The sequence below is a fragment of the Teleopsis dalmanni genome, chromosome 2, assembly GCF_002237135.1.
Source record: "Teleopsis dalmanni isolate 2A chromosome 2, ASM223713v2, whole genome shotgun sequence".
In the NCBI taxonomy this organism is placed as follows: domain Eukaryota; kingdom Metazoa; phylum Arthropoda; class Insecta; order Diptera; family Diopsidae; genus Teleopsis; species Teleopsis dalmanni.
Genome location: NC_051847.1, coordinates 184,853,127 through 184,872,138, shown reverse-complemented (window position 1 = coordinate 184,872,138; position 19,012 = coordinate 184,853,127). Strand labels below are relative to the sequence as shown.

The 19,012-nt window shown below is 29.7% G+C and overlaps 1 protein-coding gene and 1 pseudogene across 1 annotated transcript; one reads left to right on the top strand and one right to left on the bottom strand.

The window, feature by feature from the left end:
• Nucleotides 1-14,280: 14,280 nt before the first annotated feature.
• Nucleotides 14,281-16,416, bottom strand: LOC119684877 (serine/threonine-protein phosphatase 2A regulatory subunit B'' subunit gamma-like). The gene is made up of 3 exons (XM_038099009.1): nt 15,722-16,416; nt 14,876-15,653; nt 14,281-14,639 (listed from the first exon to the last, which is right to left on the bottom strand). Exons 1-3 carry the CDS (start codon nt 16,161-16,163, stop codon nt 14,549-14,551), a joined length of 1,311 nt encoding a protein of 436 aa, XP_037954937.1. The 5' UTR covers nt 16,164-16,416; the 3' UTR covers nt 14,281-14,548.
• Nucleotides 16,417-17,310: 894 nt separating this feature from the next.
• Nucleotides 17,311-19,012, top strand: part of LOC119676354 — a 71,760-nt pseudogene continuing 70,058 nt past the window's right edge.

Genomic DNA, 19,012 nt, shown 5'->3' with positions numbered 1-19,012 from the left:
AATATAAACAATTCCACAAATTATGTAAATATGTAAATTTATAATAATTAGGCCAGTTTAGTATCTGATCCAACTGTGCTAACACATTATTTAAGCCAAAACAAATTATATTCGTAACACAATAAGTATTTTGCTCATGTTTACTTTGCTTGTTAAACGCCCCAACCAAATCAGTTCACGCCCAGACAGTAAAGGTCCTGCAGCAAAACTTATGCAAAACAGACTTGGCACAATAAAAAATACAACAAAAACAAAAACAACAACAACAGCGACAACTACAACTACAAAAACAGACAAAAAACTTCAGAACTCATTTATCTACTTTAAAAAGTAAAATTCTAATTATTTGGTAACCTCAAAAATGTGGTTGCTTATAGTTTTATACATTTTGATAAGTTCTTCACTGTTTTGGGTTAACGAAAATCCGTTTTGAGGCTGAAAATTAGTTTTTCCACCAACAAACACCGACAGTTCCGAATGATACAAAAAGTTAAAAATTTAGCACGTGCTAAATAAAACTGAAAACAACAACAACAACGACAACACTGGCTATAATAACAAGCAGGATATAAACCGCCACAATACATAGCACGACTGTAACTAGTAAGGACATGAACAACAGAACTCAAAAGCGGAAGTTGTAAAGCTGCCATTTTGAGTGTGTATTTTTTATTCTATATTTTTTGCCTCGTAATGCTGAGCTTAATTTTATGCTTCTTTTTTTTGTTTTTGTTTTGGTATAAAGCAACCAACAGTTTTGGCTAGTAATGTGGTTCCAGATTCGGTGCTTCTTCCTTTTTTCTTTGTTTTTATATTTTTAGTGAAATAATTTCTTCAAGTTTGGCGTTTCTTAGAAGTTTTGCATACAAACTTGATTTGTTTAAATTATTTTCTATTTTCTTGTTTTAGTTTATTTCTTGGTTCTCTGTTTATTCCTTTGTATAGCAATTTTTTTTTTTTTTTTTTTGAACTGGTAACGTCTTGGCGTTTCATTGACACCATTGTTGGGTCAAACTCACTTTCGGTTGGCAAACAATAATTTATTAAAACACAAATTTCCTTTTCGGATATAAGAAAAATAAAAAGAGAACATTAAAAAAATCCCAGCAAATAAAACCAATTCAGGAAACAAAGGAAAATAACCCGAACAGAAAAAGGCGCGTAAATATTGTAAAACAATTCATAGCCCAGTGAAAAAAATTCGATATCTCAGGTTAGTCGTAAATAAGTAAAGGCTCAGTTAGTCGTTATGAACCGTAAGAACTTAAGCAGAAACGAAATGAAAATTCGTTTCTAAACTCTGAAGGTTTAAGGCTCAGTTAGTCGTTACGTAACGCAAGAACTTAAGTAGAAACGAAATGAAAAGCAGAAATAAAATGAAAAGTTTACTCCACTCTAAAGGCTTAAAGCTCAATTAGTCGGTATGTCGATATGTATGAAAAGTTCACTCGACTGGAAATCTTAAGACTCAGTTAGTCGTTACGTACCGTAAAAACTTAAGCGAACTTAAACCAAAACAAAATGCACAATTACTGATACCTGTGTAATTGACAGGAATAAAATAAAAAAAATTTGCTCTTTTCGTTTGTTTCGTTCCTATCAAATACACATGTGTGGTTGGTTGTACATTTCACTTTAACTTAAGTTCTTACGGTTCGTATCGACTAACTGAGACTTAAATATAGATAAGTAAATGAGGTAGCGGAATGTCGTACCTAACCAATCTTTCATCCATTCGCATACAGATTACTATACAGAAAGTATTTGAATTGCATGTGTAATGTACATAACATCAATATTGGAATTCAATATTCGCATTACTGTACACTACGAGGAAACTTTGGAAGAGGGCTCTGGAGTTGAAAGCTACATAGAAGCGGTTAGGTACTCAAGAGATATGCAGATAAGACAATCCTATCAAACAGAGAGGCCGGTTTCATTGCTGTTAACGAAACCAAGCGCAGAGACGGAATCAGAGAGGCTTATATATTGTTTATATCCAATTCGCTTATTACCTTCGAAAGTTGTTGAAGGATAGTTCATATTTGGTGTGTATATTTGGTGTTATGTTATAATTTCTTGAAAAAAATAAAATTTAGGGCTTAAATGGATGACCACTATTTTTCAATAAAAAGAAATAAACTTAAAATAAAGTTAGTAAATAAAAATTAAATATAAAGTAAATAAAAATAAATAGATAAAATAAAGGTAAAGATAAAAAAAAATTAAACTTAAAACAAAGATAGTATAAAGATCCACTGCAGAAACGCTATAGACTCTAGGAATACTTTTGAAGTGATGACACAGAGAACGTAACGAAAGTCGTGAGTGATAGTAACTCCATAAACAAACTTACTTAAAAAATAGTTTACATTAAGTTTGAAGTGAAGTTTCTTTTGTTGTAGTATAACATTAATTAAATATACATGACTAAATAAAGAGATACCCGTTTCATAATTCCATTCTGAATAGACAGCACTGTTTTAGTGACATAGGAGCAGAATTGTTATCCAAAGCATAATGCTGTTTAAGATAATCTTAAATCTCACGTTTTGCGGTTGAGAACAATCCATCAAGATAATGTGATTTAAACCATTCGGATTTTTATTTCTGGGTTACTTAAAGGATGGTATTTGCGTGAACAATCCTCAAACTCCCGACGCTTATAAAACGAATACCTGTAAAATTATTACTAAGCTATTGGCTTAGAAAAGAAACACCTATTTCGTAATAGTTGATCCATTCCCAGCTCAGTATCAACAAGTCATCAAAATGAAACTCAACTACTGTTATATGACCTGTGGTGTATGTTATATCGATAAGATCATTTGTATGATATTCTACTTCGCACTTGATTGCAAGGTCCGAGCGACATATTCACATAATCCACAAAAAGTTTATTCGAAATCTGAATCTGAATCTGAACTTATTTCATACCACGAAACCACGGACGCACGAAATAGATATATTGAATGGAGTACAATCTGCTCAGATAATATTTCAACTGATATATCTCAACTGATATCCCAGTTGTGTGATTTCCCATATTGGGGATTAGAACTAGCAATCAAGATAATGTGTTTTGAAACCATTCGAATTTTCATTTGTGGGTTAAGCAAAAGATGATATTTGTGTAGACAATCATTTAACTCTCGTCGCTTAAAAAACAACGCCTATCAAATTATAACTTTCTTCTTTTCTCTTAAAGGCAATATTATAGAACATTATTAATTTATTATATTTTTAAAGTACATTAATTTAAATATATGACTAGATAATAAAATTTTTAAAATTCTTTTCTAAAATAAAAGTTTTTATTAAGAAAATATTTGTTAACTAACAATTCACACAAAACTTTGACTGTTTGGAGATTAATATTCTGAATAAAATGCTTCACTTGTAACTAGTCCACAACTAGTTCTTAACTTAGTGACTAGTTGCGAATACATTCGAACTCGTATCGAACTAGTAAGAATTGTCAATTTAATAAACATTTTTGTGTTGGTGTCGTTCGAGTGCAGCTCCAGACATTATGTTAGACTAGTCCTTGCACGTAATGGTGTAGGTTCTTTCTGTTTGCTGTTTGCTCGATTGGTGGGAGTATTTATGTGTGAACACGAGTTTTCGGATGCCATGGCAAGGCAGCGCTGGCATGGCAAACAAAATCCGAAAATTTATGCAGACAAGTCAACTTTTGTATAAATTTTTGTAAGTCTAAATGTTCTCTTTATTTTAGTTATTTCAGTTATTTTTATTTTTATTTTTATTTTTATATTTATTGTATTTGGCGTTTTGTGTTTTGTATTGTAATTCATGGAACATGTTTCGCGAATTTCTGGCAAATCTGTTTGTGACACAAATGAATTTGTGGTGTCGACAACAAACTTGCCAACTCTGTTAAGAAATTCATTATTGAAAAAATGTTCACGGAATGTTAATTTATGGGAGACTGACTCGAAGCGATTGTTTAAAGTTCTTTGAATTTTGTTAAAAGTTCAATGTTTTATTGTTTGCACAAGACGATTGCATATCAAGGATAATGAACAAAATATACAAAATATACAAAATAAACAAAATAAACAAAATATACAAAATATACAAAATATACAAAATAAACAAAATAAATAAAATAAACGAAAGTACTAGAAAAGCAGCTAAAAGAAAATTTATTGTCTAAAATAATTCGTTTGGCTCGCTGCCTTCCACAGGATTAAAATATTTGAATTTAGATTATTTCATTATGGAATCAATTAAATTAAGTCTATACACGCAGACAGTCAGTTTCAGTTTCAGACTCAGACTCAGCTCAGACGGTTTTTATCGTCTAATTTCATGTTTATTGTAATTTTCTTAATTTATTTTACTGCGAATTGACTCTCTCCTCCAAGACAGAAATGTGGCATTGGACAATTCCAAATTTAAATAAAAGAAATTAATCGATTTTTGTTATTAAATTAATCAATGCTGTCGATTTTTATCAATAGAAATTGTTTATTCTTTAATAGCGCTTTGAAGACTCAAATAAATTTAAGAAATAAAAATGTCAAAAGTAAAATTAAAAGCCATCCCATTAAGTTTATACAGTTTAACGCACCTGTTGTCATAACCGATGAATAGTCCAACCAACTGTCAAAAAGTACTTCACCTATAAATTTGTTCCTTCTAGTAACCCAAGCTGGACAATTACAGAGCAAATGTGTGTTGTTTTCTTTATTGTTTAGATTTTCACGTCTTCTACAATGAGAGTCAAAAAAAATGCTCAGTTCCCCGACTTTGGTTTCTAAACATGAGTGGTCTGAAAGACCTCATGTTTGCCTAAAGATCGTTAAGTCGGATATATGTGTATTATGTGTATTATCCACATTTTTTTTTTACAGTAAGTGGAAAGCATCGAAAGCCACAGTATACGACTTGAACACACTAAAACCACCTGTTTGGAATGAATGGAGAAGATTTCCACAGCATTAAGGAAACTTCATCCCAGTAGACAGGAGAGAGAGAGAGAAAGAGACAGATGTGAACATATAGGCTTAATACCTAGCGAGCTAGGTTCATCTTTTCCAGAAAGCAGGGGCGTAAATTAGAAAGATAGGGTGATGGGGAAGAGGGTGGTGATATATCGCTTGTTGGTCTTATGGCCAAGATCAAAGTGTAGTATTATTCACATATATTTGAGCTTTATTTATAAAATTTTTTTTACTACTTAACTTTCTTTAATACTACAGACCAGTATAAACCTTTTCATGATCTATCACTATGTAGTTCTCTCTGCTCATAGCATCTTTCAATTAACGACATTCACAGCTCTTCTATCCTTACAAACATTATCCTCTGATATTGTGTTTTATCTAACTCTATATTTGCTCTTATTCTCTTTCGGAATAGCGACTCGGATATTTCTAAGGTAAGGCATGTCTGTCGTATAATGCGACTAAAACTCATTAGGCATGTTCCTATACTGTATTGAAGTATAACTGGTTGAAAATGGATTTTCACTTGCAACAACTCACCACAGATGAAATCTAGTACCACCAAATCCAGGTGGCTGCATAAAGTAGTGTCGTGGTGGCTCTAATTACCTTCTTAAGTTATGCAGCAAGAGTGTTGAAATTTATTCTTTTACTTAATTTGGAGTTGAATTTTAGCAACCAGGTCCTGCGACACAAACAGCTGCAATTTAGTAGGCCTTGCTTCTTCATAAGGTAGAAGTGATATTTATAATTTCTACTGATACCTGCAGAATTCTTTTCAATGGGACGTTTATCGGCACTTTGATTTAATATGTTCATTGAGAAGTCTATTTATTACAACCCCACAGCAGGTTGCCACGTAAAACAACTGAAACTCTTATCTTATTAACATAAATTTAGCATTGAAAGTACTTTCTAAGATTCACTTTAGACTCAATCTTACAACGTAGACAGCCCATGGAAGATTCTATGGTTGACTGAATTTTGAAATGTTCTAATTTTCAAGTAACTCATTAATTTCTTTTGTTGTTCTCTTCCTAAAAGTTATTTGATCTATTTGGATGGATGCATTGATTTGCTAAATTATTTTCCTACAAGGCTAAGATGCTCGTAATTCGAACAAATTAGAATATGTTTTCTTTTTTCTTGCAACTCATTAATTTTTTCTTTTGTTCTCCTTATGAAGTTTTTTACGTTTATTTCAATCGTTCCATTATTATTATTACAAGAAGGGATCGTGCACTGAGATTTAAAAGATCTATTGTGTCGCTTAGTCGAATTAAAGTGTTTCTCCAAGTCCATATTTTTTAATGAAAGACAGTATAGAGCCTATCTTTCTTAGTCTTGAATCCTTATGATCCATGAAATACCCCCATTAGGTGTTTCCTCTGCTTGTACATCATGGCCGGGCACTCCCCTACTATATGGTATGCAGTTTTTCTCTCTTCTCTGCAGTATCTGCAGTCTGAGTTGGTTTGAATTCCTAACTTCGATAGGTGGTTGTTCAATCTGCAGTGAACGATCGATCCATAGATTTGTTTAATTCTTTTTCAACAAGGATTAGTGACATTCTTTCATCTCCTTTGACCATCGTCATTGCTTGCTTTTTTTTGGGAGTTTTTTTTCACCATCGTCCATCGTCATTGCTTGCTTTTTTTTGGGAGTTTTTTTTGACCATCGTCCATTGTCATTGCGTGCTTTTTCTGCGAATAGCCTAGATTTTAGAAATTTTCATTCTGTCTATATTTAATTTGTACTATCTTCGAGTTTTAGTAAACATATACATATTTAGATCTTAAAAAATATATTGTATTTACTAAACTTTTACACAATTTCGGTTGTCCTTAATTGTTTCCTGGCACTCCAAGCCGAAGTTATGAAAGGAAAAAAATTGCAATATTTCTTGTTATGCCAAAGCAATAAAATTTAATGCAATTGCAAACACTTTTCGTTGCAGTTCCGCCCGCTCGACCAAACTTTAAGTGGAAATAACAGTAGCAAATCTCTCAAGTATACCGCAAAGTTTTTGAATTAATTTTGAATTTATTTCCTCTTCCAAACGATCTTATTTATACAATATTTCCGCCCACAATTTGGCCAAACTGCTGTTTAGGCAGTTGAGTTCTATGATGTGCTCTGCTCTGCTCTGCTCTTCTGGTTACGGTTACGCCTGCAATGTTGCTCCTTTGCGAACTCTTCATTTTTAATTTTTAAATATTTTTAAACGCAAATTTTAAATAATTTTTTCTTCTTCTTAATAATTTCTGTAGCATTGTGTTTCTTCTGCTGTCGGTGCTCTTCCTATTCTTGCATTTCTAAGTGTAAGAATATTTCTGCATTGGTGCATTGCTGCATTTGCTGCAGTGTTGAAAGTGCATTTGTTTTTCCCTTTTTCATTTTCATTTTTGGAAGTTTTCCCTCCCTCCTCCTTCCGCCTTCCTGCTTCTATCACTTTACAGTTGCAACATGTAATATGCAAACGGTCATTTCGATAATGAGCGCAGGGAAAATGCCAAACTTTATTGTTGTGAAAAGTGGAAGAATGTTGCATAAAAACATATTCACCGCACGAGTGGAATGGAATTCCAGAGCAATGTGGTATGGGATGGTGGGATGGGAAGAAGGCAACTGAACAAGTGGAAATAACTGCCAAGTTGAAGTTCGGAGTTGAAGTTGAAGTTGATTCAGTATTTATATATTTTGTATTCTTCCATGATGTGTTTTTTTTTTGTTTTTTTTTTTTGTTGGTGTGTATGTCATTTTTTTCGCCTTTTTTTTTTGTTTTGTTATACTTGTACCCATCCGCCGGAAACCCTCGAGGCGCACAACTTTTGTTGCAACATTTTCCATTTTCCATTTGCATTTCATTTTTGTTTTTTTTTTGCCATTTTTGACTTTACATTTTGCAAGTGAATTTTTGGTCGCAAAAATGTTGATACAATGGGAACTTGCATTTGTTGACTTCGTTGCGTGGCACCAGCGGGTGAAATTCTTTTGTGGCTACACACATTTCCATATATATTCGGTACAAAGATACCATAACCTACCTCAATATGCGCACAAACCAGAAATGAAATGCGGCATTGCTCGGTCGGGAAGCACATTGTGCATTACGAGACAGATAGACAGATAGACAGCAAGACAGTAGAACAGCAGAACAGCAGGACAACAGGACAACAGGACAACAGGATAGCAGGACGAAAGGACGCAAGGACGCAATGACGCCCGGACGGCAGGATAGCTGCATAACGTAGGACAGTTCACTTGTACATTTTAACATAATGAAATAAAAGTTGAAATGAATGTTTTATGAAATTTTGTCAAATGTTTTTTATTTCGTGTTGTTCCTTTATGTCAGTGCAAATTAATGAAAGCACGAATTGAATGAAATGGAAGAAACGGGGCTGAACTTTTGCCAAAAAGAAAAAAAAGAAATTATAATCTCAAAAAAGTGACCAAATTAAAAGCTTGGCAAAGTGGGGAATAATAAATTTTTGTCACATTTTTGCTGATTTACTTTGATTATAATGAATGTATAATTTTTCATATTTAGAATTTAAAGTAAATATAAACAAGTCACACAATGGCAAATATTAAGTATACTTCAACTAAGCACTTCAGTTTCAAATCTACAATCAAAATCGTATTAAGATTGCAGGTAGTGCCGCAGTGTATCCAGCGGTGTTTCAAATTTCGAATATAAATAAAATCAACATCATTTGTCTCTACAGCTTACAAAGAGCTTTGACTTGCATTAGTTTTTTTCAATGTTTTTTTTTTTACCGAGTTTATCGAGCTATCTAGTTGAAGATGGGTGGACAACATGCCCCATAAACCATAACACCATGTAGAAAGCAAGTGCATTACAAAGTAACATAGCTAAACTTATAAATTCACCTAACAAAAACAAATATTCTATGCTCATCGACCGGAATTGCTTTTAATATATCCATTGAAACGTTTTAGATGACCCCTATGGTATCGAAACGCTAACCTTTCATTATCATAAAGTCAGTTGAACACGCTGGATGATTAAAAAGAATGATACATTTTTTGTATAGAAATTTATATACCATGATGACTTGCTGCAATGCTTAATTATAGCGCAACAAAAATGAACTCCCTAAAACTTCATATTCCCATCAAACTTCCCCTACACTTTCCATATACTGGCACTTAATCATTGCAGAACTTCGATATACGAGTAGTATTTTGTGTTCACTATATGACCTTCTGTGACATATTCTCTTTAACGATATTCCTTGAATAAAAGAAAACCAACAACATTTTATTATTTTGTACAAGTGATTTTATCTCTTCTGGCACTTCTTCAATCTTCCATACCACAATCCGCAGGTTTGATTTCGATTCGTAATGGAAAGTATTACTTTTCTTAATCAATTACAATAGCTGACATGCTGTACGGAATTCTTCCACACCTTTTTAAAATTGTCTTTGCGATACTGAACTTCTCCGATTTATTGATAGGCGGAAGTATGTATAGACCTTTCGCTTAGTAACATTTTTGCTCGAACGCAAATAGGAAGAGAGACTGGCTTAAAAACAATGTCATTTGAACTGAGTTACAGAAAACTCTTCACTTGAGAAAATAATTGATTTATTGAAGGGTATTATATTCCTTGAGAGTTCAATTTAAAAATATCCTTTCAAATACACTATGAATATGGTGTTTTCAGGAAAAATCTTACAGACAGAAAGGAAATCCTCTGCCTGTAATGTTTTTAATTTCATCATTCCAACAAATTCTTTACTCTTCATTTTGATCTCACATTGGATTAGCAACTTACACGTAAGAAGTTTCCTTCGCATTTGAGTATCGCCTATCTACCAACTTCTGTTGTTTTTGATGGTTCCGAAACGTGGAATTCGAAATGTACAACTTACTTTTCTATAATTTAAAATTGTTCACTTTCATAACACTATTCTTGGATGTCATGCCAGGAATATATCCAATTTATACTTAGAGCATATACAGAGTTATATACACAGTTATATGCGCTTGAACTTATTGATTCATTCGCTTGTTGCATCGTTTTCAGTCCATAAGTTTGTAACTTCTTGAAATATGTACATCTCTATTTCTTTCGAAGATTGTTATGATGACAGCTGTAGAAAAATTACCACTGATCTATTAAGTGAATATTATTCTCTATTCTCTTCTCCTTTTTTCTTCTCTCCTTTTCTCTTCTGTTCACTTCTCTTTCTTGTGTTTCATCTGTGTTCTAAAAAATTACCAATACCTAACAAAAAGGGTTTGAGTTAATTATATAGACAAATATATTTAAATTCCTTCAATGATTGTTATAATGTCGTCATAACAAAAATATGTATTGAGCTCTCAAATAAGTATCCCCGTATTTCTAAAGATAGCGCGAAAATAATTGAAGATGGTCTGGGATAGCTTAGATAGTGTGTCAACTCTGACAATTTAACTGGAATCACAATAGGGAATAGTAGTCTTCGAGCGTAAGTGTCGTAAGTATCTATCTAACCTAACTTGATATATCATTTTTTTTTTCTTAAAGATTTTGATCAACAAAGACTATAGCTGTTATGTTTTCTAGTATAGTTACAATCATACTTTTAGATTTTTAGAAATACTATGTTTCTAATATATCTAAAATCTATTCTAGATATGTTATCAACTTGTTATATGTTTGTTTAATATCATGTTTCTATTGCAGCTAAATCTACTTTTGTTAATGAAATTAAAGTTTTATCGTTTTCGTTAGGATAAGCTGATTTATGCATATTAAATAGTTTGTTTGTTAACATTTTACATATAAAACATATGACACATACTTCAAATTTTAGTAATTTCCCTTGTGGGAAATTTATTTTTAAGGGTTGCATTTTTCGCCTTAAATGAGCTAATTTATTGATAATGAGCTCATTTAAGGCGCTAATTTATTGATAATAAGGTCATTTATATGAAAGCTATTTGTATGGTAAATCATTAGTGACTATAATGAGCTAAACCGCCTAAATGAGACAGTATGAATTATGAGCCCATATTTAGATAGAGATAATGTTTAGAGCTTTTTTTGATTATCTGTCACAATTTTTGTTACAATTTAAATACTACAATTTCAGGTTAATATATTTTATTACTCCAGAACTGTGACAGAATAGTATTTCATCATTTTACAAACATGATTGATGTTATTTTCCTTTAGTTTTACTTAATCCTTTCAACTGTTATCTGTGCATTATCTACAGTTTAATGTATTTCAATTGATTACTCTGACAATTTTGTTACTCGGCTCATGCCTTTTTGCTTATTTCAATCAAATTGTAGGTCAATTATCAATTTCTTCGACATATCCTCGACATGTCGCATATCCTCGAGCGCCAAACCCCAAGTAAAAATCATTTCAATAAAATGGCGATTTGCCAAGAACGAAACAACAATTGAATCCTTTTATGCATAAGCAATAAACTTTAATAGATTATCCTTTTTGTTATTTTCTTGTTGCTGTTGTTGTTGTTGTCATCCATAGATGTACTGCAGTTTTGTGTAAAGAATCAATGTAAATATCATTGCAATTTCAAAAAAAAAAAATCAAAATAAAATTAAAGTGAAATATAAAATTAACATGATTCAATCGAATGAAGTGCAAACAAGTTTAAAAAATAATTGTCAGAATTGTTAAAATCGTTAAAGTAATTGTTTTTAATGACTTTTTAATTTTTATAAATATTTGAAGTAAGCATTCGAAAGATATTTGGTTTGTACAAGAAAATAAAATACTTTTAAAAATTGTTAAACTATAGTTTCAGAGAGGAAATGTTTTGAACAGTAGTAAATTACAAAAACAAAATTTTATTATTTATTCGTTAATTTAATTTTTCACTGACCATACACAGCTGTTTCGAGTGGTGCCAAATATCCATTATTAGTGGTCTTGAAATTATTCCTTATATTTAATAATTCGTAAATAATTTTTGAGTCTGCAAGTATCAAGAATTGAACTCGTGCCCTGCTAAATTTGAAGCTCAGAGTCAGTGTTCATTAGCCAATTGACTCAAAGTCAATTTGGTACTTGACTTGTATATTCGAACTTAGAGATTTATAAATTAACTGTGATAATGTTATTAACAAATTCACTTCCATTGCTGGATAGATTATACTCGACAAGGGCTATTACCTATTCCCACAACATATTTTGATTTAAACTGTAATCTAACCATAGTACTGTAGTTAGTAGAACTCTCTTACTCTATCTCTCTCTCTTCATTGCATACGCCTATCTGTCTCTTTTTTACTTTATATTAAGAATATATTAAAGCCTATCGCAACAGAAAAAATATTGATGAGATTGAATATCGACAAGGGCTCATATAAAGGCAGTATGGTCCTTGAAACCACACTTGCAAGATTCTCTATAGTAACAAGATTTTCAGCGCCTTCACTTGATATCTCTAGATATGAAATACGATCCCCCGCTTGTTTGTTGTATAAACAAATTTTATGAATCGATTTGATTTTTAAAGTTTAAAGTAATTAATTGAAACTATTGAACATATATTTTCAATACGAAAATCTTTATTTAACTATAATTACATATAATTACAATATATTAAATAAATATTATTTGGACAGCGTGATTCAACACCTTCAGTTAACATCATTAAGTAATACATATACAATTAATACATAAAACAGTTTTTTTTTTGTTTTTGGTATAAAAACTAATTACGTTATTTTTTCTACATTTACATAATTTTTTATTTAATTATAAGTTAAACTCTAATGTAAAAAATACTTCCACTTTCTACTTCATTTAAAAATGCTTTACAGCAAAATGAATATATAAAAAATTATTAATGCTAAACGCTAATTAAAATATTTATAATGACTTCATACATTTACAATATCAATAAAATGACAATTTTTTTTCTTGCATAAAAAAGTAATTTATGTAAATGATAGAAAAAAATCATAATTAACACACATCAAAGTCACATTTTTTTTATAAAGCCAAATAATCTCTACTAAAAAAGTGAATAAATAAATATTAATTAAACTGAAAGCAAACAGTTTTGAGCAAACAGTATATAGCTTAAAAATAAATAATAATTAAATTTATATTTAATATCATACAAATTAAATTTACTAAACTTAATATAATTGAAATTGAGAAATTAAATTTTCAATTAAATTTTAAAATAAATTTCCAATCAAATTTTAAAATAAATTTAAATTAAGTTTTAAAGTAAATTTGGATTAAGTTTTGAAAAAAACCTAAATTAAATTTTAAAATAAATTTCTTATTAAATTTTAAAATAAATTAAAATAAAATTTTAAAATAAACCTACAATTTAAAATAAATTTGAATTAAATTCTTAAATAAATTAAAATAAAATTTTAAAATAAATTTCCAATTAAATTTTGAATGAATTTGTATTCAATTTTAAAATAAATTTCATAATTAATTTTAAAATTAATTTAAACTATATTTTAAAACGAATTAAAATAACATTTTAAAATAAATTAAAATAAAATTATAAATCAAATCAAATCAAATTTTAAAATAAATTTCATATTAAATTTTAAAACAAATTAAAATAAAATTTTAAAATAAATTTCCCAATAAATTTTGAAATGAATATGAATTCAAATTTTAAAAAAAAATTTCATAATTAATTTTAAAATAAATTTAAATACAATTTTAAAATAAATTTAATTTTAAAATAAATTAAAGTGAAATCTTAAAATAAATTTAAATAAAATTTTAAAATAAACTTAAATAAAATTTTAAAATAAACATAAGTTAAATCTTAAATTAAATTTTAAAATAAAATCAAATCAAATTTTATATAAAATCTAAAATTTAATTTTAAAATAAATTTAAATTAAATTTTAAAATACTTTAAATTAAAATTTTCAAATAAATTGAAATTAAAATTAAAAAAAAAATTTAGATTAAATTCTAAAATAAACCTAAATTAAATTTAAAAAAAAATTTGGATTAAATTTCATATTAAATTTCAAAATAAGTTTCAAATTAAATTTTAAAATAAACCTAAATTAAATTTTAAAATAGATTTGAATTAAATTTTAAAATAAATTTAAATTAAATTTTAAAATAAATTTAAATTAAAATTAAAAACAAGTTCAAATTAAATCTTAAATTTAAAAAAATCTAAAATTAAATTTAAAAATTTATTAATCAATTTTTAAAAATTTAAATGAAATTTGAAATTAAATTTAAATTGTAATAGTTGTAAACTAATGGTTACATTTTGTTTTTAAAAACTATGGAATGTTTAAATTCTTAAACTCTAAATTTTAATTGTTTACATGTGCAGAACATTCTGAATTTAATATTATTAACTAAACTTACAACCCGGCAGATTCGTAAGTGTGGCACACAAATGGCAGTAAGGAAAATGAGAATCGCAAAAAAAAAAACGAAACGAAATAAAAGAAACTCATTTTTAATTAAAAGCATCTAATTTTCTCAGTCGTTGTGGCAATTGCATTTCCAACATTTTAATTAAATTTTTATTTATTCTGGTCGTTTCACAATTTCCGTATTTGCTATTACAAATTCTCAAACATTATGTGAATTTTCTTCACGATTTTCATATGCCCAGAATTTGTGAAATTCAATTAGTATGGAGACAACAGTTTCAGCTTGTCCACTGCAATTAAATAAGTAAAGAAATTTAATTGAAATAGCAACTAACAGCCAGCAAATGGCAACTGGCAACTGGCAACCGACAACCGAGAGAAGAGCGGCACTTGGCATACCAGCAACAACCACACACAGACTCACACACACTCACACACCACACACCCACAGAGAAGATGAAATATTATTATTAAGTTGTGGCAAGTGTTTTTGAAACCTTCTTTGTGCAACTTTATAAAAACTTACCAATTAATTAAATCCTGTAATGTAATTTTGTAGGGATCCTTTGATTTGACCATATCAAAAATTTCATCTTTCAGGTCTTCAAAGTTTACCGCATCAGCATTTACAGCGCGTATTTGCTCCTGTATGCCTTTGAAAAAGTAATGAAGTGTCTGTGCGGTCAGGTAGCCCTTGTGCTGGACATCTAATATACGGAATAAGTAATGCAGCGATTGTGGTTCATTGCGATTATCAAGTGCAAGTACAAAATCAAGAAATGTTTTATAATCCATTTCGCCATCAAATGTCCGACATTCATCAAATACACGATCGAGGAAGACAGATGTCAGTGTACCACTGCCATAAGCAGCTAACTCTTGCTTACTCAACATTCCATTATGGTCTTTATCCAAATTAAGATAATTTCCATACACACTCAACACTGACGTCATTGAGAACCAATTTCTCTCTTGTTCTTCCTTCGTTGTTTCATCACGCAACTCCAACAGCTCAGCCAGCAGACCAGAGGCCAATATATCACGTATGCGTATACGTCCAGTGTGTAGCGGATCGAGAAAGAAAAAGAATTTTTTCACCACCGTACAAACATAGAAACTATGAAAAGATGGTTCGACGGAAATTTGTGACAAAGTCGGTATAATATCAACAATATAATTTTCCATATCGATTTCACGTAAAAAACCCTGCCCAGTATCATCGTAGAATGAAAGTCCTATGCGACCCTGCATTAGCCATACTTTTCGCATAGTATAGTTAAATATACTAACAATTTCCACTTTACCTTTAAGAAAAATAAAAATAATCTTTAATGGTTTATTAAAGACAACCAAATAATATGAAGTCACCTACCTGGATAACCTGAACTGCACTGCAATTTGGCAAACAGACGCGCTGTTAAGAATTTGCGGCATTTTTCACTCACCGCTTCGATTACTTTTAAATATTCATCATAACCAATCAATTGTTGTCCAAGCGGTGTTATCTGTGTGCACTGCTTCTCCAGTATGCCCCATAGTGCATTCAACTCTTCATTGTCCAGCAATTCTTGGGAACGTTTCTGTAAAAACAGCGAATGTGCCTCCTTACGCAAATTCTGTCGCAGTGTATCGGTCAGTGGTGGCGGTGCATGAAAAAACTTTGGTATTGTGGCAAAAGTGGGATGTGTTGCTTCTTCTCTTACTTTAATGTGTGCATTTTCATCAAAATTACTGATTTCCTCCAGGGTTGGTCGTTTTGTTGACACTTCCAGACTCTCGAATTCTACTACAATATCAGGATCCAATTCAATCATTTTATTAAAATGGTTTAATTTTTTGCACACTTTTTAGTTTTATTATTTGAATTTAATATAAAATTTAATTTAATTTAGATATTTAGCCAAAAATTCTTGATATGCAATGCACTTTGCTATTTCCATATACTCTAATCAGCTGTTCGTGAGAAATGTCAAGATGGCTAAAAAGAAAGATCAAAAAATAAACAAATGGAGAGCTTCAAGAGATCAAATAAAGAGTTGCCAACACTACGATAAAAAACTTTTTCTTGTAGACATTAGCCGCTGCAAAAATTTTATTTGAATTTTAATCGCAAGTATAAGTATATTATTCATAATATGTATATGTAATAATATGTATATCAAGTATATTATTAATTTAGTGTTTTAGATATAATATAACAAAGATTAGTATATTTATTTTGATTTACATAATCATTCAATTATTGAATTTTCCTCAGAATAAGTTTTTTAAGTTAAAAAGTTTCATATGCAGTAATTTTTTGGTTGATCTTCATTCTTGCAACATACATATGTATATAAAGCGCAGACATTTCCAAAAACGATAATTACTGAATATTGAAACCATAGAAACAATTATGTTTAGATAGTGAAATAAAACTCACAATCCTAATTTTTTTAGTCTAATATTTTTATAATGCTCTTGTTCTATATATGGTATTGTCTGGGTTTCTTTGCAATATAGCTTCCGCTACACAGCAAAAACAGGACAAAAACTATATCCCTATTTTTGCACTTCTTAGGATATGTGGTTCATAGCTTGACTTAATGTGTTTAACTCTCCAATAGAACTATCATTGACAGATGTCGCTGCATTATTTTTTCACATGTCATTCTGACGGTTCTCGTCCACGCTAATGATCTTCGATAAATTTATACAAATAATATCGCTAGATGTCGCTAAAAACTATTTCGTTGTTTTAGTTAGTTTTTAGTTCTTAAGCTTGGCTTTAAGAATTAAGAAATAGTTCTTAGCGATATATTGCTATTATATTATTTATATTGCTGCTATTATTATAAATATATTAACCACGAAGAAGTTAACTATTAACTGAATATAGCTTGTTTTTAAATTTTTGTGAGTTTGTTCTTTTATGTTCTAATAATATAATTAAATTTTAATTAAGGAACTCATAATATAATTATTTAATTATTATTTTCAGGTTCCAATATTAAAGTAGCCTCAGCAATTTTAAATTGCATATTAGCTCGACAGTTATGTTTTGAAGATCCCTCATGTTCTGCAATACTGGAAATAATTCCACGTGTATGTGGACCCATACCAGGTAAGAAAAGAATTTTTTATAATAATAATATATCTTTAATATAGCAAATTTCTTTTATTTAAAATGAGGATATTAATATTATCAATAATCAATATAGTTATGAATGAATGTGTGTGACGAGCTTTGTATAACAATAAGCAATAAATGCACTCGAGTGAAGGTGTTGTTAGGTAGTATAGTATTCATATCGGTACACAATAGATCACATTAGTTGCAGTGCATATGGGCCTTAGCCTAATCCAAAACCTCCAAATACCATTGTCCATGGTATTCATAAGTTACCTGAAAGATGGTTAAAATGTGTCGAAGACGATGATCAATATTTTAAATAAAAAAAAATTTTTTAATTTGAAAATAATATATTTTTTGTAACAAAAAAACTAATGCATACGCCTGGTATAGTTGAGTGGTAAAACTTACTCAGAATATTAAACTATTTTAAAATTCTTTAGAAAGTTAGCACTTCCATTTAGCAACAACATAGCATATTCAGCAAAGAATAAGTAATGTTGTATTTTATTTGAAATTTAAAACAAAAATTAATAATATTCTGGCTAAAAGGCTGATGACTATCGAAGATAGTCGATGTATCGGAAAAATATTTTAATGAATTGTTATTACGACCTATATTTATTTAGTTTTTATATTTTTTTACCGTTTTTGCCGTTTGTCATTTTAAATAAACGACTTAAGCCCGGTAAAAAAATATAAAAACTATTTTAATAATATATAAATTGTTTTTAAATATAAATAATAAATCATAGTTTTTTTATTTCTATTTAAATAATCAATTAGTCCGCTAATAAATTATTATATAAAAGTTTAAGCCAATATAATTTCGAGTCTTATTACAAAGTTATTATGACTACGTTGGTGTACCGTACGCATGTGAAATAATTCACCTTACTGTGGTAGAACTCGCCTTGCCAAAGTAATGGTGAATTAAACGCTAACTACTAAAACACTTTTGATGCTGTTTTACAACACTCTTTTTATAAATTATTGCAATAAATTTTTATTAAAATTTTAATTAATATTTTAAAATTGAAATAACTCTTACTGTTGCTTTAAATCATTTAAATTACTCATTATTATTTCACTTTTATTATACTTGAATTTTTTTTTTCGTTCAATGAGTTTTTCTTGTTCTGTAATTATTTAAATAATTTGCGCGCGCGTGCTATATAACTGTAAACAACGAAACATAACGAAACACATTTGAATTCCCGAATGAGCGTTCAAACGATTTTCTTATTTTCACATTTTTACGTTTACCTTTGCCTTTTTCTTTGCCATTACCTCTGCCATTGCCTTTGCCTTTGCGTTTTCGCCATATCATGTCGAGGTGCCACAACTAAATTGAGTTCCTTTCGAAATTCTTATAAAATTGCGGTGTTCGAGCAGTGAAGCTATGAGAGCGTGCACATATAGTATATAACCTGCCCAAACACACAAATTTTGTAACAAATGTTTAAAAAATGTATATGAATAAAATAAACACACACATATATTAATATAAGCATACATACATACATATAAATATATATGTATGCAATAATG